This window comes from Drosophila santomea, chromosome 3R (assembly GCF_016746245.2).
Source record: "Drosophila santomea strain STO CAGO 1482 chromosome 3R, Prin_Dsan_1.1, whole genome shotgun sequence".
Lineage (NCBI taxonomy): Eukaryota > Metazoa > Arthropoda > Insecta > Diptera > Drosophilidae > Drosophila > Drosophila santomea.
The window spans coordinates 14,853,639-14,879,648 of record NC_053019.2 but is presented as its reverse complement, the minus strand read 5'-3'; the positions used below and the strand labels follow the sequence as shown (position 1 = coordinate 14,879,648).

The window sequence follows — 26,010 nt, the reverse complement described above, 5'->3', positions numbered from 1 at the left end:
CTTTCTGGCACAGGGAAAAGTAAATGCGCTTAAACGCATTAAAAGGCAGCAAAGCGTTTGAGCTGGCCAGGTTAGTGGCAATGGCTGCAAAGGGCTGAGCAGACTAATGTCCTTGGTAAGTGGCCTGGCTAATGTCCTGCTTAGCCCCATCTTTGGCCCATGATATGTGCTTAGGCAAAGAAGACAAGTCAAGGAGCTGCAATCTGGCGAGCACTTTTCCATTATAGGCAATTATTACTGCAGCTTGCTTCAAGAAATGCTGAGAGGCTTAAAAACATAACATAACAACTTAACAGAAGATCAGAAGAAACTATATACAATCTTAAAAAACAGAAAAACTGCGGTAAAATTAAGTAAGTGTAAGCTCCAATATTTTAAGTACCATTTACCTAATGAGATAACCTTTTAGGCTAATTTAAGCCAATATTGGAAACCAGCTTTGTTTCCACTCTCCAGGTTTACAATTTCATCCATTACTCGGGCAATTCAAGAGTTGGACCCCAAAGGTCCGCACTTTAACCACAATTGGCGGCCATTTTTATTGGCGCTATTACGCCGATGTCTTCGCAACAACAGAAGCGGCAGAAAGAATAGGAAATGGAGGGCAAAGAAGTGGAGAAATCGCCAACGGGGCAGCTGTTCATCTTACAACAGGAAACGGAAATGGTCTATGGGTTCCGCCTGCCGCTGGTTTCCTGTCTATGTGTGTGTGTGTGTGTGTTTAGGTGAACAAGTGCGGGTCCGCAAAAGTTTTTCTCCCACTAGGTGAGTTTCGTTTCTTTTCTTCTCACTGCTTTGTTTTCCAATCGAAGTTCTGAAGCTGTTCAGAGCCACAGCAACAATTGGTGGAGTAAAATGGTGGACCCAAAGCGCCTCTTGGTAGGCGTTTTAAATGACAGCTATAAAGGTGGTTGATTTCAAATATTTTCATTATGAAAATATTTTTGAAATGATTGTTTTTGCTTCTTCTAATTATGTCCAAACATAATATCTCGATCCTTAATCTGTGAGATTAAATATATATTTTATTTTATTTTAGAACAAATCTCACTGCATTTAGCTCCCCAAAAATAAGATTAGAAGATTACTCGAACTTTGGAATCTGAAATTTAGCTCTAATAAGGTAAAACTCCAATTTCAACGAATGTTCATATGAAAATGGCAGAAGAAATGCACTTCAATTACGTTTTTAAGCAACCACTGAAAAGTGGAAAAAATAATTAAACTGTCAGAGGTGCTGGTGCTGTCAATTACAAGCAGCGCTTCCCCAGCGATTTGCAGCCCAAAGGCGCAGCAGGAAAAAATATTGTTCATATAAACTTGGCGGGGCAAATGCCAACTGCAGTTGAATGCAAATTTTTTTCTCATATTTAAATTGAAAATCAAGCAGCGCTTCAGCTGTCGAAATTGTCGATGTGGTGCAATTGAAGTGCTAGCTGCATAGAACTCGGCATATCAAAATAGAATTTCAATTAAATTCAATCAATTCTACCGCATGTGCCTGCCAAATGCATTAACTCGAATGCGCACGAGTTCGAGTGTGTGCAAAAGATGCGTATACGCCGTGTGGGTCTCGCAAAAAACTACTTTAAGTACCCGGGCAACTTTTCAATGGCCAAATGAAAGCGCCGATGAAAGGAGTCGCAATTGAAGCAAACTGATACGCCCAGTCGACTTTTTGCGCACTTTGCCACTTGTTTATTTACCGCTTCGCCTCGTTGCCGCCCAGCAATAGCAACGGCAACAACAGCAGCAACTCATCACTTGCGGTTGCAGCTCATAAACGTTTCGCACTACATTAAATTTTATTTAGCACTCTCCCAGTCCGTCTGCTCACCAACTGCCATCACCATCATCTCCATCGCCATCGCCATCGCCATCGCCAGCTCCCTAGCCCGCATTCATATTCATTTGTGTTAAACGCAGCGTGGCACAGTCTCCCATTCCCAGAAACAGAAGGAGAACAGCCAGATCCTCCAACTCAAACCCCACATCCCAACCCAACCAGCGTCCTCCACGTTTTAAGAGCCTTTCAAAGTTTGTTTGGGATTTAGAAAGAAACGAACTTTAAGTTGAAACTTATTGTCAAGTTGCGTACTCATCAAATTTGACTTTGATTGCAGTTGCATTTTTAACACGAAATCTGTTGGAAATGGCTTTTTAACCCAACGATATTATTATATAGTTATTTACTTTAGCTAGTCGCATTACTTTAACAATTTTCTATTACACAATGTAATATAATATATACTCCCATAAAACTCCTGTTCCTTTTTATTTGTATAAAATATTCATCTTCCCGTGGCAGGCACATGCCTGGTATAAGCTCAATAAACGCCTCATCAGTTCGCCTACAGCTCGAAGCACGCACATCAAATGAACATTACGCATACGCCATGTTGTCATGCTGGTGGACAATACAAGAGCACAACAAAGGCTGTCATTTAAGTCAATTGCCTGAAGTCAACAAACCCGAACGGCAGGCACATGTCCATGTGCACATATACACACGGAGAGAGAGGTAAATTTGAGCAGATCCCAATTCCCATCCACTCGTTCTATAGATATGGTCAACAACTCATGCAATTGCGTGCAAATTACCGAATTAGCCAGCGTTCACCTCAACGCTTTTCCCGTGATGTTTTCCTTTCAATTAAATCGACCCAAATGGATCGGAGCGGTGGCGCCGTGGAGCGGAGTCGAATGTCCAATAAAAGCGCTGAATGACAACAACGTGCTATAGAAAATTAACTTGGCCAGTCCACACCGACTAGACCGGAACCTGCATCGGGAATCATTCTTTTTTCGGCACGTCGATGCTGGCCATTTTGTAGCAGCAGTCTTCAGGGATGCTCTCGTGCTATATTATCCTATGAAATGGTTTTCCAAAAGATGTGCCAAATACTGGATAAGAATATAATATAAACTTATAGATCAAAAATGAAATATCCTAATGGTCAATGATTTATAGATCAATTTTTATTTGCTGTTTGATTGGCACTTAAGAGATTTGCAAGAAGAACTAGAGAAACAACATCCACCCAATCCGCTAACCTTTCAGGTGTCTTCAACAGCTTGCAACACGCGTGCGTGACGCGCATGTAAGCAATCAAAAAAACAGAAAGGAAAAACTTAAAATAAAATAAGAGAAGCAAACTCTGATGCTTCTATTAAAAGCGTCTGGCACGTTTCGAGTCAAAATGTCATTAAATGGAGTTTTTGCAGCATTTCACAGGCTGGCATTAAGTTGTCCGGTTTCGGTTTCGGGTTCGAGTTCGGTTTGGCCTTTTAAGGGAAAATCAATTTTCATAAATTTTACAACCATGCGGCAGTTGCATATGACTGCCACGCCCCGGAGCACGCTGCTCTTTTCACCTTTGTCACGAACTTCTCTGGCGGCTTTCGGCCTTTTCCCCATTTTTGGTGGCAAAGTTCGAGGCATTGGTAAAGTTTTTGCAGCACCGCTCAGTTTTTCGTTTCGTTTCTTTTTTTTGTTATTTTGCTTGGCAAACGTGGCGCATTTTTAAATGGTCACGTTTGGCAGTTTAAGCGCCTCGGTGGGGCAACGAAAATACATCAAAGCGGCGCGAAAAGTGTAAACAGGCGCGTGCTGCGAAATGGGTGCCACACCCAATGGCCCCCACCACCTCTCCACACGCCCCAAATCGACTTTACGCTGGCCACAAAGTTGCAGGCGGCGTGAAAAACTGAATTTGCAGCAGACTGGCGAAAAGGAAAAGAAGGAAAAGTACGCTGAGAACTTGGCGAAAGTTTGTAAACTTTTTAAACGCGCATTACACGGACTGAGCATGTTCGAGACTTGCGATTTAGCCATGGAATGCGGCAAAAGAAGCTGGGAAATTGTAACTGAAATTTTTGGCAGAATACGGATGCGAAAGGCGATGCTTCGGTATGTTTGATGTATTCGACTGCACAGCGAACCCTTTTCGATTAAGCCAACAATAAACATTCGACTTTGATTGGATCTCCAGCTTGAGGATGGAACTCGTGAGCTCTTCAGGGCTAGCAAACGAGTTTCTGGTAATTGAACTTGCAGATAAGTGCGTAAAGTCCCAAGAAAAATTCGCAGAAAATTGTATTGAAAGTGAAAAAAATCCATTCCTAGAACAAATTTAAAAGATTGGTTTCTTTAAGAAGATTTTAACTGCTGTTAAAATGATTTGCCTTATTTAATTAATTTTGTAATAAAGTATATATATAAAGACCAAGAGCGCCATATACAGCTGCGAAAAAAAAAATAGCACCACTTGCCCAGTAAAACTTTGAATAAGTCTCCTATCTACAATTTTGGGTTTAAAAGGATCTGAAATACCTTTTTAGAAAGGTTAAACAATTCACTTTTTAGAAAATAAAAAAAAATCACAATTGTTCTATGAATTCTTAACTTATTTAAGGAACTTTATGAAAAATGACAAAAAAGGGCGAAAAAAATAATAGCACCACTTCATAAAAAATGCTTTAAACATAAAATATAAACTTAACAGTAACAAATTCATTAATAACAAGTGATTGTATATTAAAACTACGCCGATCCCATTAATTTAGTATTTGGTAGTGTATCCTTTATTAGCAATAACAGCTGCGCAACGCTTTGGCATGGAGTCAACCAGGTCCTGGCACCGTTTTGGGGTTATATTGCTCCAGGACTCCTTAATCACGGTCCATAGGCTTTCGTTATTAGTTGGCTTAAAAGCTGCAACTGCCTTTTTAATATCCGACCAAAGGTTTTCGATGGGATTGAGGTCTGGCGACTGCGCAGGCCACTCCAGAACATGAACTGATTTATTTTGGAACCATTCCTTGGCTTTCCTGCTGGTATGCTTGGGGTCATTGTCTTGTTGGAAGACCCATTTTAGCGGCATATCATATTCAGCAAAGGGTAGCATCACCGTCTCCAAAATATCCACATACACATGCTGATCCAATATGGTTTTTATCCAATGTATTGGTCCAACTCCATAGTAAGAAAAACATGCCCATACCATTACACTGGATCCGCCGTGTTTAATTGCTTCTACTGTGTCGTTTGGCTTATATTCGGTGTTCCTAGGGCGCCTTACATTCGATCAAGATCCATTGCCACCAAAAAAAACCACCTTGCTCTCATCTGACAATAAAAAGTTCGTCCATCTTTCGCATGGCCAATTTAAATGTTCCTTGACGAACTTAATGCGTTTGGGTATGTGTCTCCCATTTAAAAAAAGGACCTTTCCTTGGACTACAGCCTTTTAAACCATGTTCCCTTAGACATGTGTGAACTGTTTGCACTGTTGCGGATATGTTGAGATCCTTTTTCAGTTCGGTAGGAGCTTTAAATGGATACTTCTTGCTCTCGGGCACTAGCCTTTTGAAGAGATGGGTGCCCAATGATTGTTTTTTCCCACGTTTTTCGGGATTCTCGTTGTAGGTGATTACATTTCCTATAATTTTGTTTGAGCATTGAAGGATTTGGCCAATATTTCTAAAAGATTTTCCTTCAGAAATGAGTTTTTTGATCAAGTCAAGTTTTTCTTCAGTACAGTGCTTTCCACGTCCCATTTTAATGATTTTTTTAAGGAAATTTTTTAAAAATCGTTTTCGAAATAATAGAACAAGTGTCAAGTTTCATAACCACATGCTTTTTACCAAAGCAATCCTTCGATTATTATTGATTATTTGAAAAAACCGATAGTGGTGCTATTTTTGTTTTCGCCTCATTTTAGACCTTGCCGCCCAAAAAAAATTATAAAAAATGAAGGTATGAACAATTCAAATTTTTTTTTTCATTTTTGGATGGGAAAAATATCTAGCATTATGCGAAAAATCAGTATTTGGTTCTATCGGTACCTTAACCTTAATTTATTTGATCGATAACAAAAAAAGGTATGGTGGTGCTATTATTTTTTTCGCAACTGTATAACCAAAAATATAGCAAAAATATAGCTCAACCAAAAGTATTTCTAGTGCGAACAAAGTTCCGTATCCCAGCTCGAAAATATTCAGCTGATATAACAAGGTGTCATCCAATTTTAAGCCAACTCAAACACCCAGTTAACAGAACCGCCACGGAAGTTGGCCAACCTTCACCTTTCCGAGTAATTTCCCCCTCCTAGAACCCCGGCAACCGAACCACCTGCGAAAAGAACGAAAAATATAATATGCCGCCATTTTGGTGCAACCACTTAAATGGCAACTGTAATTAGCATCATGGCCGCATGGCAGCTGCTATTAAATAGTCCGCACTCAAAGAGCGGAAAGGGCGGAGAGGGCGCGGGGTTTTGGCCAACATAAACTGAGCCGAGGCCGACGTGGCGTATACGCAACGTTGGGCGACAAGCGCGACAAGAGCAGGCTCTGTGTTGTCGTAAACTCTGCTAAACTGTTTGCCACTTTGTCGCGCAAAATGCTAAACTTTGTCGGCGGCAATGGCGATGAACTCCACGAAGGGATCCGCAGCGAAAGGGGTCGTGGTGGGCAAACCATGAGGAGCCATCATCAAAAGGCTTAAGCAGCATCAGTCGCAGTCGCAGTTTGCCATCAGAAAAATGGGCGATGGCGCAACGCAAACTTTACGAAATAATTTTGCATAAATTTTCGGGGCGAAATTTGCTTTTGGCTTTCCCGGTTTTCCCGGTTTTCCCCGCTTTTCCAGCCAACCAAAGTCCGTGGCCTGACCTGCTCGTTGCTCCCAGCCAGCTGCGGCTTATTTACAAGTTGCCATAATATTTTGCGTGCCGAGACGAGGTCCGCTTCGCACTGAACTGCCGCCGTTCTTGCGCTGCTCCTCCGAATTTCCCTCGATTTCCCCACGCTTTCCCGCTTGGCGACCATGCTGCTGTCTGTTGTCGACAGCCATTTTCACGCTTGAACAAATCACAAGCTGCTTAGTTTCATAATTAGAAGCGTCACATTTTCGAGGCGCGCGCACTCTTACACTCTTACACTCTCGTGCTGAAACTCGTTGTGCATTATGGGCCAAAATAACAGCAGCCGGGCCCAGAAGAACCTGGCCAACTTGCCAGCCTCAGTTACAGCGTTATTTTGGCCAACATCGCCAGTTAAAGTTGAGTCGTTCGGCGGCCCTTCACATGGAGTGCATACACTTTGGGTTGGCAGTGGTGTAGGCATTCCGAAAAGGGGGTATATTTAAATTAGAAATATAAAAGCATAGATGCTGATTTAACGTTTTTCTATGCATTTATTTTTAGTAAAAAAGAAAAATAATAAATATTTATTATTTTGAAAATAGGTAAGTATACCCAGGCTGTCTTCTGTAAATCCATAGCTCTTCTCTAGCAATATAGAACCATCCAAATATTACTGCAGTACATTAACCGTATTTATCGTACTTCCTAAGTTAATTATTTATGCCCATCCTTTCCGTGTAAATATAATGTCAGTGACAGATCTGCCATACGAATACGAACGAGAACAAAAGCCACCCATAGACATCGCAGTCAAAGCCCAAGCCGTCCTACAAAATCCGACCGAGCATCCTTCCTACAGGATCCAAAAGTGGGGAGCTGTTCGTGGGCGGGGAAGGGGAAGGGGAAGGGGAAGGGGAGAGCAACCTTCGCTGGCTTGTCATTATTTTAATAAAGTTATTTACCTGAAAGTATGCAGCAACATTTGTTTGCCTGCCAAAGTACAGCATGAAATTAGGCGCAATTGTAACAGAGTTGCCAACTTGCCATAAACACACCGGCAATGACTCACAAATACACATGCCTGGCCCAAATACAGTGACAAAAAAGGCAAACTTGGTCCTTAAAGTGGGCCGAGTTGGCTGAGTGCGGAGGGGGAAAGGAGGAGCAGAAGAGCTAAGAGGTCGGTGGCAGGGCCTGAGCAACTTTTGCTTATTTATGTTGATTTTGCAGCCAGACTTGGACCTGGACTTCGGTCGGAAATGGCAAGCATAAATTAAAAGAGTTTTTTGACAACCCTTGGAAAATTATGATACTTATTATTTTGAGCAAAAGTTTTCATTACAACTTCGTCTCGAGAGCAGGTGCGATGGCAACAGGAGAAAGCCAGCTACAAAGTTGAGCTTGAGCAAACATTTTTGGCAATTGAGTGGGGCGGTTGCGTCGAGGGCTTAGTGCATAAATTGCCAAACTCCCATGGCCCAGTTTGCGCTTTATGCGCCACTGATAGCCTGCTCACCAGCACAGCCCCATTTTGCAACTCAATTCCAACATACATTTGCATGTCAGGACACCTAATCACAAACGGATAATGTCCCATTTGTCCATGGAAGACATCGCACTCCGAAAATGCATTCCGTATTCCCCGGACAAAGGACTTTGACTTGCCCTCGCATCGGTGACAAGAAATCTTAAAGGAAAATTAGCTTTTGGCTTTAAGGCTTAAGCTTTTTGGCAACGGCAAGCGAAAATCCTTTTTGGCTGTCAGCACGCCACTTGGCAAACAAGGAGGAGCTGGAAGATCCTTGCCAGGCGGGCGGTCGGAGGACACTGGTAAGTAAAAGTGCTTCTGCTGGGCTGCCTGACTCCTGGTCGTTCGGTTGGTTGGCTGGTTGGTTGGTTGGCTGGTTGGCTGGTTTGGCTGGTTGGTGTGAATCCCAGCATCTAAGTCAGCATAATGCGCTAACAAACACTTTAGTTGCCAGTCTCTCACTGAGTTTGAGACACGACACTGGCTGAAAAATGCCCGGGGGTTGGATGAGATGGAGCTGGTGGCGAATCCCTTACCCCAGATGGAGCCTTAACGGATTCAGTTGTTTTCTATATCAACCATCCTCGCCCTTTCGCTGCAAAATCTCACGATAAATGACAATAAAAGACCTGCAAAAGGACGCTTCGAAATTATATTTTTGAATAATATTCAAGGGGCTAGTAATGGTAATAAAGCTTTTTAGTTTAGTGGCTTATTTGTGTTTCAGTCGTTCTTATATAAAAAAGTCCTAAGACTTCTTATCTTACTAAATTTATCTAAAAGCTCTAAAATCATATCACCCTATATTTAATTCAAAAACTTAATTGGGTTTCCTGTCCCGCCTCTTGTGTCCTTGCGCGGTTACCAAATTGTATAAAAATTCCTTTTTCGTTGGCCTCCAGCCAAAGGTGTCGCGAATTTCGTGTGCCAGGCAAATTGCCATCTGTTAAGCCCAAATTGTAATTGGGTCAATTCTATTTTGCCCACGTTTGCTTAAGCATTCGCCAAAACTGTGTGTTTTTGTCTGACAACCGCAAGGCGTACACAATTATTTAGCCAGCAATTTGGCAAGATGGGAAACTGCCAATGCCAAACACAAACGACTGTAACAACGAAATTCCTCGTTTGCTTCCGTGGGCTCAAACTTTTGCATCAGTTTGCATTTGCAAGTTTTGTGGAAACGACTTTCGGCAGCTGATTCCTTTGGCCCACACACACACAAACACACACACATTCAAGCACGCACTTCGATAAGGATTCAGAGATCCATAGAAAGTTTATTTTGCCTGGCGGATAGTGGATAGCAGGCCAAACAATCCCGACTATCTATCTATCTATCGTTCATTCGCATGCTCCACTTTATCAGAGATGCAAAATGATCTGTAGAATATGCAAGAGTAAAATAAATAAATAATAATTATAATAATAATAAGTTTGATTCCAGATACTAGCTTTCAATTTATTACCTACATCGTAAATCAATTCTAAATCTTTAATTTTCAATCTCTGATTAAATATACATCCTATATAGCCCGCCTAACACACGAACACTTGAAGTATCTCGAATATTTGAAAATCCACATCGACATCTCTGACTCCCAATAAGTATATCCTATTGGAGAAACTTTGACTGGCGTTGACACTGGCTGCGAGAAACAGTGAGCGAGCTGCAGATGGAGTTGCCCCTAGTGGCAAGTGGTAAGTGGCAAGTGCTTGTTGCTGGCCGAGGAGACCGGTTTCTTGCTGCTGTTTGCTGATTAGATTCGGGCTTATGGCTATTTGAGTTTGGCATTTATTGATAGTTGCCGACTGCTGGCAGCTCCATAATTAAATAATTGATTGGCATCGGGTTTTGGCTTATCAATAAATTAGGTGCTAAGTGATGGCTAGACAGCTCTTTCGGGCAACGGCAGAGAGTTGGCTTAAACTTTAAACAAGTGAAAATAAGTTGGAAATGCCAGTCGCATGTGTTGCTTACTTCTCTATTTGCTGTGCGGCAATTTGATTAGTCCACTCAAAAATGTTGCCGAAAAACAAATCTCACACATGAGTACGTACTGGGTGAAAAACATATCATAAATTCCCAGAAATCGTTTGGGATGCAAATTTTAGCTATGCGGTTAAAAACGAAATGAAAAATGCAGCATTCAAAAGGCCCAAAAATCAGGAATAAATGTTTAAAAATGTATAACTCAATGAACATGCAATGCAAAACAACAATATGCAATAAGCGCAAAAACAAGGAAATTCCTCCACGCAGTCAAAAACCGCTTTCAATTTTTTTAGCCTTTATTTGAATCTCTTCTGCCGTTAAGTCTCTGGCAAAAAACAACAAACGGAAACGAAAATGTGTTCAAGTGAAATAAATTACTTTATGTGCTGCCAACACAACGAGGGAAAAAGGCAAAAGCAGCAGCAGAAAAATGCAGAAAGGCAGCGTAAAACGCGGCGCCCACAAAGCGAAATCACAAAAAAAAATACAAAAATACAAATAAAATAAGAAACAATAAGGGAAAATAAGATAGAGCCAGCCCGCGAATGGCAAATGAAAAGCGCGTAAAATAAATAAATAAAAATTCAAACTGATTATGCATGGCGGAAAAATCGGATTCTTTTATTCAACATAAAAAAAAGGTTGCAGCGGGCAGCACTCTGCCCGCTCCGCTTTTCCGATTTTCGCGGCCACGCCCACAACTAAACTGCGAAACGGCAGCCAGCAATCCACACAAATCACAACAGAAAGTAAAAAGCAGCAAAAAAGCACAAATTTGCATTTTAATGCGCTTCACTTGTTTTGCCAGCGCCAACAAGCAACAACAAAGGGAAGAAAAGCAGACTTTTCTTTTCGGAAAAGGGTGGTCTAAAGCATTCAGCGATTGCAGAGGCAGTCCTTCGATTTTAGGAAAAGGATACGTCTCCTGCCAAAGAACCTTGGTCTAATTAATATTCCTAAGTGATAGCAAATATCCCTTTTTTTACCTTCTAATAATAATAAAATAATAAACAAAATTTGGGATAAATCGTGCTTAATACTATGTTTTACTTCTAAGGTGCATGCTTTTCTTTATTTGTTTAACAAATGAATATTCAGTTTATTAGTAAATAATATATATTACTAAATTTCATTAATTCTTATAAAGATATGTAAAGGTATGTAAATATCAACAGTTTTCAACTCGCATTTTAACTGCACTTTCCCAAAATTTTATAAATAACTAGGTGAATAAAAAGTTTTTACGTACAACTTTCTGGGCCAAATAGTATTTCGAGCATTACGCTCAGTCTCGGTCTTTTTTATGTAGATTACCAACAATTTGTGTAATATTATGTTCAAAGTTTGAACTCGAAAATAAAAAGTTCCCAAATAATATCAGAAATGAAGGCGCTGCAAAAGAAAAACTTTTGATGGGCCGGATGGGCAAAAGTGCCCCTACCGACTTTGCTACAGATACTTTTGCACACCTCTTTTTCCGCTTTCATGGTGACCACTGCGGGAGTCCATTTTGATATAAATTCTAACACAATAATCAAAAATCATGGCAACGGACAGTGAAATGACACCTGCCTGCCAGTTGTGTAGTGGTCGGTGTGCAGCTTCGCTTGATTTCGCCTGAAAACTTTGGAATTTGCATATTTTAGTAGCCGGAAAAGTTGCTTTCATATTTTTTAACCCACTGGCTATCGTCTGACAGTTGCCACAGTGCTTTTGCATTTCCCATTGTTCGAATACGAACGGCGAAGGACTGGCTTTTCCGATTCCATATTGGTGCGGTGGCCAAGAGGTGTTGCTGCACCACCTCAGTTATGCATCTAAATGTATTTTACAATGTTCTTTTCATTTTCCCTGCCCCCAGAAACTCGCCGAGTTACTGAGTGTCTATAGAATTATTTGGCATCGTTTCTATGCATTTATTGATTGAGGTTGGCAAAGTGAAAATAAGCAAGGGAGCACAACATCGAATATGATGACTGAAAACATGACAAAATCATAAATACTGGATGCAGACTGCACTGGAAAAATTTTATATAAACATACATATTACTATTGTGTTATATTTTGGGCAGTTGCACTGATATAACTAATCTCTAATATACGATGGGCTGCAGATAAGAAGACTTTAAGGACATTTTAATTGATGATATCCTACAATTTCTTCACCTGTTCTAAAACTTCTTCCAAAGACTGGGAAAACTACCAATGTTTGGCAAGTTGCACATGCCAGTGACCAAAGCTTATTGAATCATTCCACAGTAAAATGCAGAGAGACAAGAACTTCGAGCGGCGATGGCAATAATAATCAGCATTTGCAGCTTCGAACAGCAATTGACGTTTGACAGAGGAACAACAATGGGGACGATGGATCCCGGGGGGATCTGCATAAAACAAAGCAATATGAATGCGATGGTGAAAAAGTTTAACATCTATCTTTTACGTCCATATGCCCCATCACTTTCCAGTGTTCTGCTGCCCCTGCCCCTCTCAGTCCACAGTTCTCAGTCCTTCTTATCGGTTGGCTGTCATAAAAGTGCGGAGCGTTTTCAACTACGTCATCATCAGCAACAATGATGTGGAAAAGGCAGGGGATTCCCCCTGCAATCCTGCACATGCTCACCCTCATATCTTGTCAAGTTCTTGGCAGTGAGGTGGTGTGGTGGTGTGGTGGTGTGGTGGAGTCGGGCCAATGTTTAGAGTCTATAATCTTCAAATAATGGAAAAACTTTTGCTGTTAAGCAAGAGGAATGCCAAAGCTTAGATTTGTCTCTTATTTTGGGTTCTTCATTTTTTTTTTCATTTTTCCTTTGTTTCTGCTTTTACCCCAACCTCAGGAGCTCAAAACCAAGAGTTTTGATATTTTTGTTATTTCTGTTATTTCCCCCCCATGCAGTTGACAACTCTGGCAAGTGGTGTTGTTGTTGTTGTTGCTGCTGCTCCTGCTGCTCACTCGATTTTCAATTTATTTCGTTTGGTGGCTATGTGGTAGTTTCTATTTTTTCTCTGAATTTTCTTTCGTTCAGTTCTATTTTTTGCAGATGCTTCTTTGAGCGAAAACTTCATCAACTGTTTTGCTTCTACCTGTGGCTTAAAGTCTCCAAGCCAACACCACAATCCGTACATTCCCACACACACACACACACACACACACCACACCACCCCACCCCCCTGAGCAATCAGGCAACATTTTTTCGCAAGCATTTTTTCCTCTTGCCAATATTTTTTACTTTTCTCCGTATTTTTGCTGCAAATTAAGTTTGTGTCAAACGAGTGGGCGGCGGGGGTGGCAAGCAGGAGCTAAAGCATTTATGCCTTTGTGGCAAGTTAATTTCAATTTTATTGCCAATGTATTGAGATTTGAATGGAATGGAAAGTCCCGCTTTTGGCAACGTGTCGCCATTAAGCCATTGGCAAGTGGCAAGTGGCATTGGCCCTAAGCCATCGCTGATTAATTTCTCACATTTCGCCCAACGATTCAATTGAAAATTCGATCGTTCAAATGTCAACAGCAAAATGCGAATTACAAATGTTCTCGTTTTTATATTTTTCACTTTTGGTGCCACATAAAAGTCAAGAAGTACTTCGTATTGGCGATGACAGCGCAATAGCCACGATTTATAAAATGCCAACGAGATTAATACTTCCATAAATCGCACTGCTTTATTGCAAAAATAAATTAAACAACATTATTAGTTCGAAAACTGCTGCCATATATAAGGTTTATTTCCAATAAATAATTTGTAAAAATACTATGCAAATATTTCAGCTTTCACCCATCTCTAAAAAGCATAATAAGGTCGAATCCAAGTGCTGCAGGCACTCAATTTTAAGCCACACAATAAAGTGCCCTGAAGCGTGGAAAAATCAACCTTTATTCGCAGCATAATAAAGATCAAGAACATTTTTATCGAATTTCCAAAAGTATATTGTTGGCAAAGCAGCTTTGAAAAATGGGTCAAGTGCAACAACAAAAGAAACCTCTTAAGTTTGAAGGTCGAGCAAAGCCACATAGCGTCTGAGCTAATTTCATTTAAAGAAAGTGAGCAGTTAATTAAATCTTAAGTCGAACTCAACCACATTTAATTCATTAACAGCAAAAACGACAAATGGCAACCAACAATTTGGCAGGTTTGCACATTTGTGCTGGCATTAATTTCGCATTGGCCGTGTCAATAAGCCAACAATCAATGCACTCGACGGCATTTTCACGTACCGCATATTGTTGGCCGGCGGGTAAAAAGCAAATTAAATTTCCCTGAAAGGTCTTAGCTGAGATAAAAAACTGCAAATGCAATTTGCGATTGGTGCTGGTGGCGCCGGTGGCGCGAGCCACCAAATCGTTGCATCAGCTGCATCAGCATCAGCTGCACTTGGCTGCAGTTTTATTGGCCTCCGCCATCCGCCATCCGCCATCCGTTTTCTGGTAACGTTGACATGTCTTCTCGCCCAATTCCCAATTCCCGAAACCAAGCCCCCGCGGAGCCCCTGTGTTTCTGTGGTAAGTTCTGTTTGAGATTGCACCTGCATGGATATCCGTTGCAGGTCTGACTGCCCCTCCCACCCTCCTGCTGCTGCCGGGGCATTTTCCATTTCCCATTTTCCATTCGCCCCCCTCCTTCAGCCCATCGTGGTCATCATCGGCGGCATCGTTGCATATTCATACATACGACCCATTGTTGTTGGCATGCAGTTGATGCGGGCGAGCTGATTTTTATGTGGCTGACCAGGCAGCAGGTTTGGTCCGTTTGGCCATTTTCTGTTTGGTTTTTATGGTCTCAGCGAGCGGAACAAAAAAGGCAATTCAAGCCGGTCAATTAGGGTCGCACAATAGCCGACAGAAGAATGCTCTCCCCTGTTGAATACAAATATTTCGAATATTTCATACCTAAGCGTGTAAAAATGAGTGATTAGGTTTTGTTCAGCATAGGATGTGGGATTCAGCAATTAGTGACTTTACTTTCATGAGTTTTGTTGATATCGGGTCAGAATATCCTTATAAGTTAACAAGCTACCCAAAAGTGCTCAAACACCCACCAAAATCAATCCTTCCCGCACCGAGGGCATTCGAATAGCTCCCGCTCCGTTAGCGAGATATCATGGCGTGTCTGAATGGAATGATGGTTGGATGGACTGCTGGGTGGATGATGTGGGGGCCAAAGGAGCGCCGGCGTGTGTCACGTTTAAAATATGCGCATTTTTGCAAATGACATTTCAGTCGCACCGCACTATCACTAATTGATATCATATGATGGAATTCATGCACAGACACCAACTGACCGGCGATGGCAGACGGCAAAGGACTTTCAGGACCTCCCGGTCCTGCCGATCGGTAATCGGTGCTTGGTGCTCGGTACTTGGTGCTTGGTGCTTGGTGCTTGGTGCTTTTATGATTGTTGGAATGGCGGTTGCTGGTGGCGGCGAAATTGTCGGGTTCATTTTTGCCCTTTACTGTTGCTGTTGTTGGTCGATTGCCGTTTCGCTTTTTGCGGTTTGTCGTCGCGTCAAGACCGCCATGTGCCCCCATGTCCGTCGTCCTGTGTCCATCGTCCTGTGTCCGTCGTCCTCTGTCCATTGTCCTGCGTCTGTTGTCTGCTGCCTGAGGTTGGCCGCTCTGCGGTGCCGAGACTGCGGCCCGATCATTCATTTGTCAAGTTGTCAGGACACGGTTCGTTCGGCAGTCGGCGAGATATCCTGGCGCTGACATCAAGAACGCCATTTAGATTTCACAGCTGCCGATGTGGCTGTAAGTTCGTGGTTGTACCTCCATCTTCACCCCCACCAAATATCTTCTCAATGCCAGATTAAGTTGTTGAGGTCAGAAAACAGACTGTTTTCGAAGTGGTTAAAGTGGCAAAATCAACACATTTTAATTTGTTCATTCTTACTGAACTCATTTATCATGTCAATCCAACTAATTTAAGACTATACTTTAAATTGAAAATGGCCACAAACTGTTCGTCATAAGCTACAAGTATACTTAATATATCAGATCACTCTAGCTCTCAGAAAGCATTCAATATACATACATACAGCATACCATAAGTCAGTTCAGTTTTGGGCAAATTCAAAGTAGAAAGTTAAGAAAACACCAACAGACACAAATGGAGTTCGGTGACAGCGTATTCGACCGCTTGGATGAGTGGACTAAAGGCGAAGTGAAGCCCGGAGAATTGGGCCGCATCTTGGCCATTCTTCTGACCCTGATAGTAGTCTGCATAGCCATTGTCGCTGTGGCTCGCATCGTGGTGTCTCTGGCCTTACCAACCTTGGTTATCGTGGCCCTTTTGCTGGCATACCACATCGTCTCTCCTTCGGAAATGCAAGATGGTCTCAGGGATCTGCCCGATATTCTAAAAGCGTGTACGAACTATATATCTGGCATGTTTTGCAAGTTGAAGACGAACTAAAATCCTTGGCACACGTGGCGCTTGTAAATTATTTATATATTTCATATATAGTAGATAATAACCAGAAGATTTATATGATCGATCTAATATGAGAAATGTAAATAAGTAAAGCAGTAGTTCTTCTTTTAAAGGGAATAAAAACTGTGCAGTACATAAAGGAGAGAACACAACCCTACCATTACTAGTAGTAATTTCCAATTGTCAGCCATTCTTATGTGGCCTCTTGAATAACCCAACAGCATTACAGTCCTTCACACTGGCCCATTATTTATTTATAGCCCCCACGTTGTTCACATATCGATAACCGAGTTTGCCATCAACATTCCTGTCAGGACATTTAAAGGCCTAACAACCAGACAATGAGTGGGGCAGAGAGACAGCTACAGGACAGAAGTTGCAGCCCAGACACAGGATCCATGTTTATGTCCTGGCCGGTCAACAAAAATTGCCAAGCTGCAGTGCGACCCATGGAAACCCTTTGCCCCTCTTCCTCCTTTCCCCCCACTTCCTTACACCCCCATGGAATAGTTTGCTTGTTGTTTTTGCTCAGCTGCTGTGTGTGTGTGGGCCAAGTTTTGTCTCGCTGTACGTTTCACCATTGACCGTGACGCTCGTTTCGCCGGCGCGATTGCGAACTTTGTTGCTATTTTACCAACTAGCCCCCCCTTCACCCCCCTTTGGGCTGGGGGTCCATCTATGGAAACGTGCGTTGTCTGCTACCTGACGGTTGACTTTCTTTCTCTAATGAAATGCGGTTACAAATGCAATTTTACATTTTTCACAAAAAAGCATTTTATCTGTCGACGCCAGGCCCGGCCCGAAAACGCAGACTCGAAAACTCCAGGATGCGACTCCGGAGTTTGTAGCACTGCGGAAAAATATACCCCCAAATCACAAAAAAAAATATTTGAAAATATTTAGAAACTACAAATGGATGGGTTATAACAATTAGTTGTTGATTAGCACAACTTCTTGAGCATGGCACCTGCAAATAGTTGTAAACTCTGTACTGTAAGCGTTCAAGCATCCCCACCTAAAACTCATATACTAATAATATTTTTTTAAGTGTACTTGCTGCAAAAGCACAGGCAGACAGTCAGTGCACGTGACACTTCCAAGCGCCGCTGTCCCTTTGCCAGTGGGTGGGAATTTCCTCTATTGTGTTTGTGTTTCGAGCGTGTTCCTGTTCGGGCCGCTGCTCCCAACGCTCCTCCCTTGGTCGCCACGTCCATGGTTCCACCATCCCACATCCACTCCCATAGCCACGTTCCGTGTCCCGTGTCCCAGATCTCCTCCTGCCGAGCAGTCGTCAGCTTGTTTGCACCTTGTCGAAATTAGTGTTTGTACCGAAATGAACACGATTTGTTTGACCAGCAGGTGTTGAAAATACACTGTTCGCCATGCTCGAGTTGGTTGTCCGTTGTCCGTTGTCGGTTGTTTGGCCCTCCGCCCAGTGTCCATGGGTCCATGGGTCCATGTCCACCCTTTTTATCGCCCATCTGCTCCGCTTTGGCGTGTCATACGCGGCGTATGGGTAATGTTTTTCAAATTGTTGCGGTCAGTTTGAGAGACATTTGGTCGGAATTGCTCTGTTTTGTTTCGGTTTCTATGCTGGCAGCGGTTTCAGTTGGTTGTTCTGTTCTGTTCTGTTCAGTTCTGCAGTTTTATAAACATCATGAACACTTTGTTATTTGGGTTGTACAATTTGTATGTGAGTTGTCAGCTCGTGTTGAAAGGATTTGACCTCTAGCTATAGGTAATGAATATTAGTCGCATCATTAAATCAATCAAATAAATTTGTAAAGTTTTCTTTTCACATTTATATACGTTGCTAGGCTTGATCTTCTTACAAAGAAACTCAATTACAATATGTCCAACTATATAATCATTTCCTTTTAATAGGATGACGTGTTCGTTAAGCACTTCAGGCGCATCCTCCTCAAGGTAAAATATTAATGTGCAACATCATTTTTCCATTGCCGTTTTTCATTGCCAACGAGCATCAAAATGCTGAAGTGCGGCCAAAATATGTCAGACTGCAAATCAAAATGGCAGACAGCACTGACAAATAAACCAGACGAGTGCAGCAGATGGAGAGAGATATTCCAGACAGCAGGACATTCAGACATTTGCCAGTGATTGCAGGCAGGATTCCGTTTCAATGCCAAATGCCAAAAATGCAGAAGGTAAGTAAGTGCAGCATAGGCCGCCTGTCATGAATGAGTGCTTGATGGTTGAATATGGATGGGCAACCTACACCAAACATCCCGGCAAACTCATTAACAAGTTGGCACATAAAAGCCCAACAACTATTCGGCGGTAACCCAAAGAAGTCAATGCCTTGGCGACAAGCTGCCGCATCAGCAGCCGCAACTAATGGCTGCCAGACTTGTGTCGGTTTAGGAGTTCTCAGAACTCAGAACTCAGAACCCAGACCTCCAACTTCCACGGTTTCTCAAAGTTCTTTTTCGACAAGGCCAAGGCAAATACTTGGCGGCTGTGTGCAAGTTTTATTAAAAGCCAACAGTCGGCGACATCCTGCAAGCGGTTGGCCAAAGTTGGAGGTTTTGGGCGAAGGGACACGGTTTGATAAATACAGCCAAAATTATTGCGGCACTAAATACAGGAGAGATCCCCAAATGAGTGCAGCTAGTCCTTATTACCAAAAACATTGCAAACCATTCCTCTTACAATTAGAATATTGTAATTATATTAAACTATTGATCAGCTTAGGTGTGAATAAGAAAATGATGAATTGACTAAAATGCAATAGTTCACCACAGCCAGTGACCACTTTATTTGCCATTCAAGAGGCAAGTACCGCGAAAATTATGGCTCACATGTGTTGCCAGTCGCAAACTACTCATTGGAACTGCGGATTTCTGGAGCGACGCCGGCAGTCGAAGAACAGACGGAGGAAGTTCTGATTTCCTTTGCCAAGATGGAGTTCCCCGTCGAAATTACCAGCAGGATGGAGTGGGCTGGAGCTGCGTTCTCAGTTGAGGCAATACATATCCTGTGTATACCCTAACCCTGCAAATGGTCCTCACAGCAGGCCGAATGGGTGGCATAGCAGCGGCACTGGCCAGTGGGACAGCAGCACTGCCTCAGGATGGAGGTGCTGTAGGGGAACACGATGATCTTCCACTGCTGGCCCAGTTCCAGGGTCTCGTAGTGATAGCCGCGCTTGTAGATCACCATGGGCGTGTGCTCCATGTAGTGGGGCATAATCTCCAGCAGACACGCATCCATGCAGTTCACAAAGAACTGCACACAGCTGATCAGCTTGGCCAAGATGTAGACACGCGTGATGGTCTCATCAAAGAAGTAGACGGCGTCGAAGTTCGGCGTCTCCTTGCCAAAGATTAGCGCCACCTCCGACATTGTACTGAAGCTGTGCAGCGTGGTGCATCCCGAGGGTCCGCTGGGAAAGAACAAGTGGGTGACGCCTTCCGTCACCAGAATGGGACTGGCACAGGCCGGCGCATCGGCCACATCGGCCAGGACGTATTTCACAGGTCGTAGCCCGTACTTCAGCTCCTGGACGGCTCTTATGAAGTTCGGATGATTGGCCACGTTTGGCTTCAGCTGCCGGAACCGACTCCTCACCCGCTCGATGAACTCGTCGCGGATCGAATGATGCACTGCCACGGTGGCCATTGGAAATGGCCGAAACGGCTCGTGCATCAACTCCGCCAAGCAATATGCAGCAGTATTCAAGTCTCCCTCCTTACAAACGCACATAAATCGCGCTCCAGGCCATGTTCTCGTCTTTTTCATGTCTGGCCTCTAATCGGAATTGGAATTCGAGCTTAAGGAATTTGGAAACGTATTTGGAAACTTACTATCCTCGGACCGCGCTTAGAGCACTTCAGATTGTGCACCAGATCGTGCGTCACGAAATTTGGCTTTATTTCACACATATTTCACCAGTTCTACAACCAAACAACCAAATTCACTTGTTTACGATAAATTTAGAAACAAAGATTGACGATTAAATACTGGATATAACAATTGCAAAAGGTAAAATCTTCAAAAAAAAACTGTTATTGAAAATCTTCAAGCTTTAAGATGATATTTAAAGCTATTGTCTTTATACCACGACGATATATAGTATTATATATATAAGTTAGTATGTTAGTATATGCAAATATCAATCAAACTGGAGAATAAGCGGCGAATTTAATATGCAAAATCTCTGAAGCCGCCCAAATTGAGCAATCAAAAGTTCTGGGAAATTAACTCCCAAAGCTGGGAGCTTCCACACTTTGGACTGCCTGCTTTGGGGCGAAGTCGAGTCCCTTTCTTCATAATGTATATCGCATACTCACTTATGCCGAAAAGTTAATGGAACCAAGTGAAGGCGAGATTTCCATGGAAGAAAGCAGCATTTTCCCAGGCACACACAAACAACTATGGAAAACAAATCAAGCGCAAAGTAAACCCAGCCGAGAAAAAATAACATTTTGGCACGATAAGAAACTTGCTCAGACTTTCCACAAGGAATGCAAAGAAATATATGAAGGCAAATAGAGTGGGAAAGGCAGCCAAGTCCTCCAGGATGGAAAGACAATGCTAATGCCATTTGCTCAAGTGCCATCATCGGAGGCAAACTTGTGTCATATAAAGTCTAAACAAAGGTAATAAACAAGTTAGTCTTTGTTTTTCGTACGCTGGCAGAGGGTACTTTAATTTATTCAAAGTGATTCAAGCCTTTCAGTCATTGGTGAATTGAAGAGTTTTCTTCCCAAAGAAATTCAATACTTTATTTTTCTTATATTTATGGCACGGCCAAGCTGTAGAGCACACAAAGTTCAAACCTTGGCGATTTGTAATACAAAAGCTATAAATTTGCCCATCATAACACATATTTATTTTACGGATTTTGTTATTTTAGCAAAAGCTGTACAAAAAACACAAACAAATAAAGCTTTAATATGCAACTGAATGCAATGAAAATTAAATTACTAATTTGTTTTGCGGTTGATTTGTTTACTCACTAGAAAATGAACAGTAACAGGTTACAGATACAGTACCGGCCAAGTAAATAGTTCTCTCCCAGATTAAACTGTATAAATATAAAGAGGCGAAGATAGTAGGAATTTTGTTTTTCGTATAGCTTAATATGAAATCAACACAGCTATCAAACATATCTCCGGTTTTGTTTAGTTCCAACGAAATTGTCAATATAAATGGTTGTGTTTTGCATGAGAAAATAATTTAATTTAGTAACTAAGCGGACTTCTAGAGCCCATCGCTGTGTTCCGCCCACCAATTGAGGCGTGTCAGTCTGAAAGAGAGCGACGATGACAAAAATTAACTAAACCATACGACGTGGCAGCTAGTCAACTGCCATGGTCCATTCAATTATTCATTTTGCATGCAATTTCGAATTTGAATTTCATTTATGCAACGTTTTAATTAAATTTTTTGCTTCTTTTGCAGCTCTAGCCGCACTCCCACCCTCAAAAATACACACACCCCCATACAGCACACACACACACAGATACACTCTAATACAACAGCAGCTGCCGCTTAAAGCCACAAAAATTACGCATACGCACTGTATATATTAAATTAAAAAAGTTGACACGGCGAAAGCAGCGCAGCAGCTGGGGAAAAAGTTGTACGACTTTTTGGATTTTGGTTTCCACATTTGGAAATTGAATTTCGGTTTTCATAGTTGTTTTTGCAATTTCACTTGCTGGCTGAGCGCGCGATGAGGTGTAATTTGAAAAATGTTTGACAAAATGACAGGGGCAGTGATTTTGAAATACAATCTGCTCGCCTAAATGCGATTCACATTTGCCAGCGAAGGTCAAACCCAATCAGTCTGCCCCCATGCATTAGGTCTGCACTTAGAGAAAGAAACTAAACTAACTAAAATGTACACATACATACGTACGTATATTAGAGGAAACATAAAACTGAAATAATTCGAATTTGAGTTACATTTGGATGGCAGAGTATTGTGGTGACATTAGTTCTTTTAGTTGAGAAATTAGTATTTTAAAGAGGCCCATTGTTTTGCTCAGTGTCGGCACTTAACGAAGGGGCGCTTGGTTTTTGGCTGCGAATCCAGCCAAATAAAATATGAAAATGCTTTAAACGCTGTGATCACATGGCCCCTCTGCCTTCGCCCCACCAAAACTGGGCGTGGCAGGATATCTGGCTGGTGGTGGCCGGGAATCGGGAAACGGGAATCGGGAAGTGCAAATAACTGTTGCCAAACATTTTCAGCGAAAATGTTCGCATTGCATACATGTGGCGTATATTGGGGGCTGGGCGGAAAGGAGGGGCTGCTGCAGTGCCTGCTTGTAGCAATGCAAGCAAACAAGATTTAACGATAAAATTTTAATTAGTGCATAAATGGGCGCCTGATTGTGTGGGCGTGGTCGCATAGAGAGCGCAAGACATGTTGGCCACACACACACACTCGATTTTTGGTAGTACGAGTAGAGTAGGAGTAGAGTACGAGTACGAGCCTCCATGAACCCGGAGCCAGACACATTGCGGCTTTGGCACTTCTATAGGAGCATATAGCATATATGCTTCCATTTGCCAACGCACAGGCATCGCATCGTGTGCCGTGCGCCTGAAAATCGAGATGCGGAAATTCGGAGATGCAGAGGCCATGAGATGGGCACTCCCCGGCTGAAATTAAGAAATTTTGTCCCGCTGCCATGTGCCGTGTTTGCATTGCCATCGATGCGTAACTTTTCGCTGCACGACTCTCGATAAACGTTCATTTTGAATTCTCCGCGCAGTTTCTGCTATATAGTGTATTCAAGGCGAATGCACTACATGGCGATTTATATGCCTGTTCTTGCTAAATAGGCATGTTCTATAGTGACATGGAAATAATTTTGTATAGGCATTTACGATAAAAACATAAACGTTCCTTGCCAAATCTTAATACAAAATATGTATGAGCTTGCATTAAATGCCCTAAAAAAGTGTATGAAGCCTAGGAAACTTTGGATGAAAGAGCTGAATACATAAAAACCTAGCTTATACACAATATATATACACAAAGTGAACACGATGAGGCGCAACATACCGCCAGGTACTAACTTTATTCAATATTGCAGCTCTTGGCTCGACTGTTTTACCTTTTCCTAACCTTTTTTCCGTTTCATTTTGGCCGTTACTTGCCTTAGTTTTTTACAGCTTACCTCGATGGCTGCTCGACATGCACTTTGCATACATTTTGCTTTTACGATCTGACGCTGCGTTTAAATATTTAGTAGATAGTAAACTATGCGCTACCCACGTTCTTCTTCTCTGTGTGGCAATGTGCGTGTGTCTGATGAAATATTTATTAAAGTAACCAAAGGCATGCGAAAGCATCGAACAACTCAAAGGATGTGCCTTCAGGATAGAAGATTGAAGTTCATTTGTGTGGATTGCCTGTGAAAATATCCGACACTGTGATAAGTGACTGTTTCGCTCTTAGCCAGAATTTTGGCTAGTGATCCTGATCAATAATATATAGTGTATATTTTATAGGGTCATGCATGCTCTTCAATGATCCTGATCCTCTCTTTAAAATAGGCTCTGTTCAACGCACAACGTTTAAATAAAGTTTCTATTCCATAAAACTAAAAGAGTGATTTTCGTCCCATCCACACAAAGCTGAAAGCCAGAAACAATTGGAAATTGAATCACAGTGACCACTTTGTGGCATCACTAATCAATCCGGCAAAATTTCAACCGACATACAACTGTATGGGCAAAATGCAGAATTTATGTTTTAATTAAAATATGTAAATGCGCCAAATCGTGTAGAAGGCTTCGTCGAGAGCCGCTTGGCCGAAAGTGACCAGGCAAAATCAGCCAAAAACATTTCACACATTCACCAATAATGCGATTGCCGCAAAAATGAAGAGCAAATCCGCGATGTTAGAGAGTTTGTGTGCTGAACAAATTTGAAAATGTGCGCCGCTTGTTCAAAAACTGCGAACCGCGAAACAATTTAGTTTATTTGCTTCTAATTGCAAACAACAGTTGTCTGATTTCTTTGCCTACACACACTCTATATATTCGTATGCCATATACGAGTTTGTTTGCAATTTCCCTCTCTAGCGGAATAACGAATTTATTTTGGCCAGCGAAAGTGGTGCTCTTTGCTTTTTCAGTTTGTGCAGTCAAGGCTGAAAATCGATCTCAAATCGCAGATGGACAAATCCACTGAATTGCCCGCAATACTTTCAACTATTTCAAAACATTTTCAGACGGGTTCAACTTCATTTCCCCAGTTCATCCTTGACCAGAGCCAGAGCCCAATTTGGAAAGTTCAGTGCCCCATTATTATGCATGCTTCAGTGGTATTCAACATTTGTGCTAAATCCGAACTCAGGCGTCGTCATCATCATGACCAATAAATTCGCCAAGATGTCCATTTTTATTTATTTTCGCATTTCCAGTGTTTAGTTTACGCTTGAGAAAATCGCCATTTTCCCAACTTCATTGCGAAGAAACATTTATATATGTATGCAACTGCAGGCAACATGTGCCCAAGAGTCCTGCGATGAAGACCAAAGTCCAGGCTCTACTGCCAAGGACAAAAAAAACCAAATAAATAGAGCCCAAGGAGCGAAAGGATCGAAAGGAGCCAAAGGAGCGAAAGGACGAAACAAACTCAACTCAAGTCGACTCTGTCATTGCCGTTTCAATTTCCGTTTGAATTTTGCACTTCATTTCGCAAGTTCGCAATTTTCCTTAGAAAAAATTCAGCTCGAAAAAAAGGACGAAAAAGGACAAAATAGTACGAAAAAAAAGCGGAGAACAGAAGGCAATGCAAATACGAAAGTGTATAAACAAAACAAAACGAGCATACACTCAATGTGAAGCAGAGAATGACAATAAATTGTCACAGTGGGAAAAAGGAGCGCAGGAAAAATTGTAAACACGAACAGCTCTCCATGATAATGATGGAAAATCATGGGCCCAAGCGGGATACAATTGCACGTAACAGTGACTGGCAAGTCTTCTGTCTTTTGTTTTCCAGCGATGGCCCCCAAAATACCCGCCATCCACACTGCAAGAAAATGGGAAATAAAATGGGTACATAATGAATAAACAAACTGTGTCTTTAAACTTTTAAATTTTTTTTAAAGTCATATATTAAACGCAGATTATATGTTTTAATTTTATATTCTTGATAAGAAATAACAAAATTATATTTACATATAGGGATGTATATATATTTAAGTATCCATATAACAGTGGTTAGTTATTTTCAGATTTTTGGTATTCCAATGTTTTGGGAATAGTATGAAGTTGAGTTTCTCCAAGTGTGCCGACATTGGCATTGCCTGCTGTTTATTTGTTTGACAAATAACGAGCCAAGCCCATAATGAAGGAGGTGCAAATGATGTTGGCATTGTTTATTCGACTGCGAAATGTAATAGGCGCCTTCAAGGAGCAGGACCA

The 26,010-nt window shown here is 41.9% G+C and overlaps 2 protein-coding genes across 2 annotated transcripts; one reads left to right on the top strand and one right to left on the bottom strand.

The window, feature by feature from the left end:
* The first annotated feature begins 16,174 nt into the window (after positions 1-16,174).
* On the top strand, positions 16,175-16,745 carry LOC120452453. The gene has a single exon (XM_039636683.2). The coding sequence runs from the start codon at positions 16,270-16,272 to the stop codon at positions 16,573-16,575; it is 306 nt and encodes a 101-aa protein (XP_039492617.1). The 5' UTR covers positions 16,175-16,269; the 3' UTR covers positions 16,576-16,745.
* A 2,585-nt stretch (positions 16,746-19,330) lies between these two features.
* Positions 19,331-20,579, bottom strand: LOC120451920. The gene is made up of 2 exons (XM_039635933.1): positions 20,421-20,579; positions 19,331-20,364 (listed from the first exon to the last, which is right to left on the bottom strand). The coding sequence occupies exons 1-2, from the start codon at positions 20,496-20,498 to the stop codon at positions 19,603-19,605; spliced, it is 840 nt and encodes a 279-aa protein (XP_039491867.1). The 5' UTR covers positions 20,499-20,579; the 3' UTR covers positions 19,331-19,602.
* Positions 20,580-26,010: the final 5,431 nt, after the last annotated feature.

Bases quoted from the DNA above. Each gene is read 5' to 3' on its own strand.
- LOC120451920 (XM_039635933.1), bottom strand. From the start codon at position 20,498: ATGTGTGAAATAAAGCCAAATTTCGTGACGCACGATCTGGTGCACAAT. The intron at 20,365-20,420 runs GTAAGTTTCCAA...AATTCCGATTAG, and splicing joins CTAAGCGCGGTCCGAGGATA to AGGCCAGACATGAAAAAGAC.
- LOC120452453 (XM_039636683.2), top strand. From the start codon at position 16,270: ATGGAGTTCGGTGACAGCGTATTCGACCGCTTGGATGAGTGGACTAAA.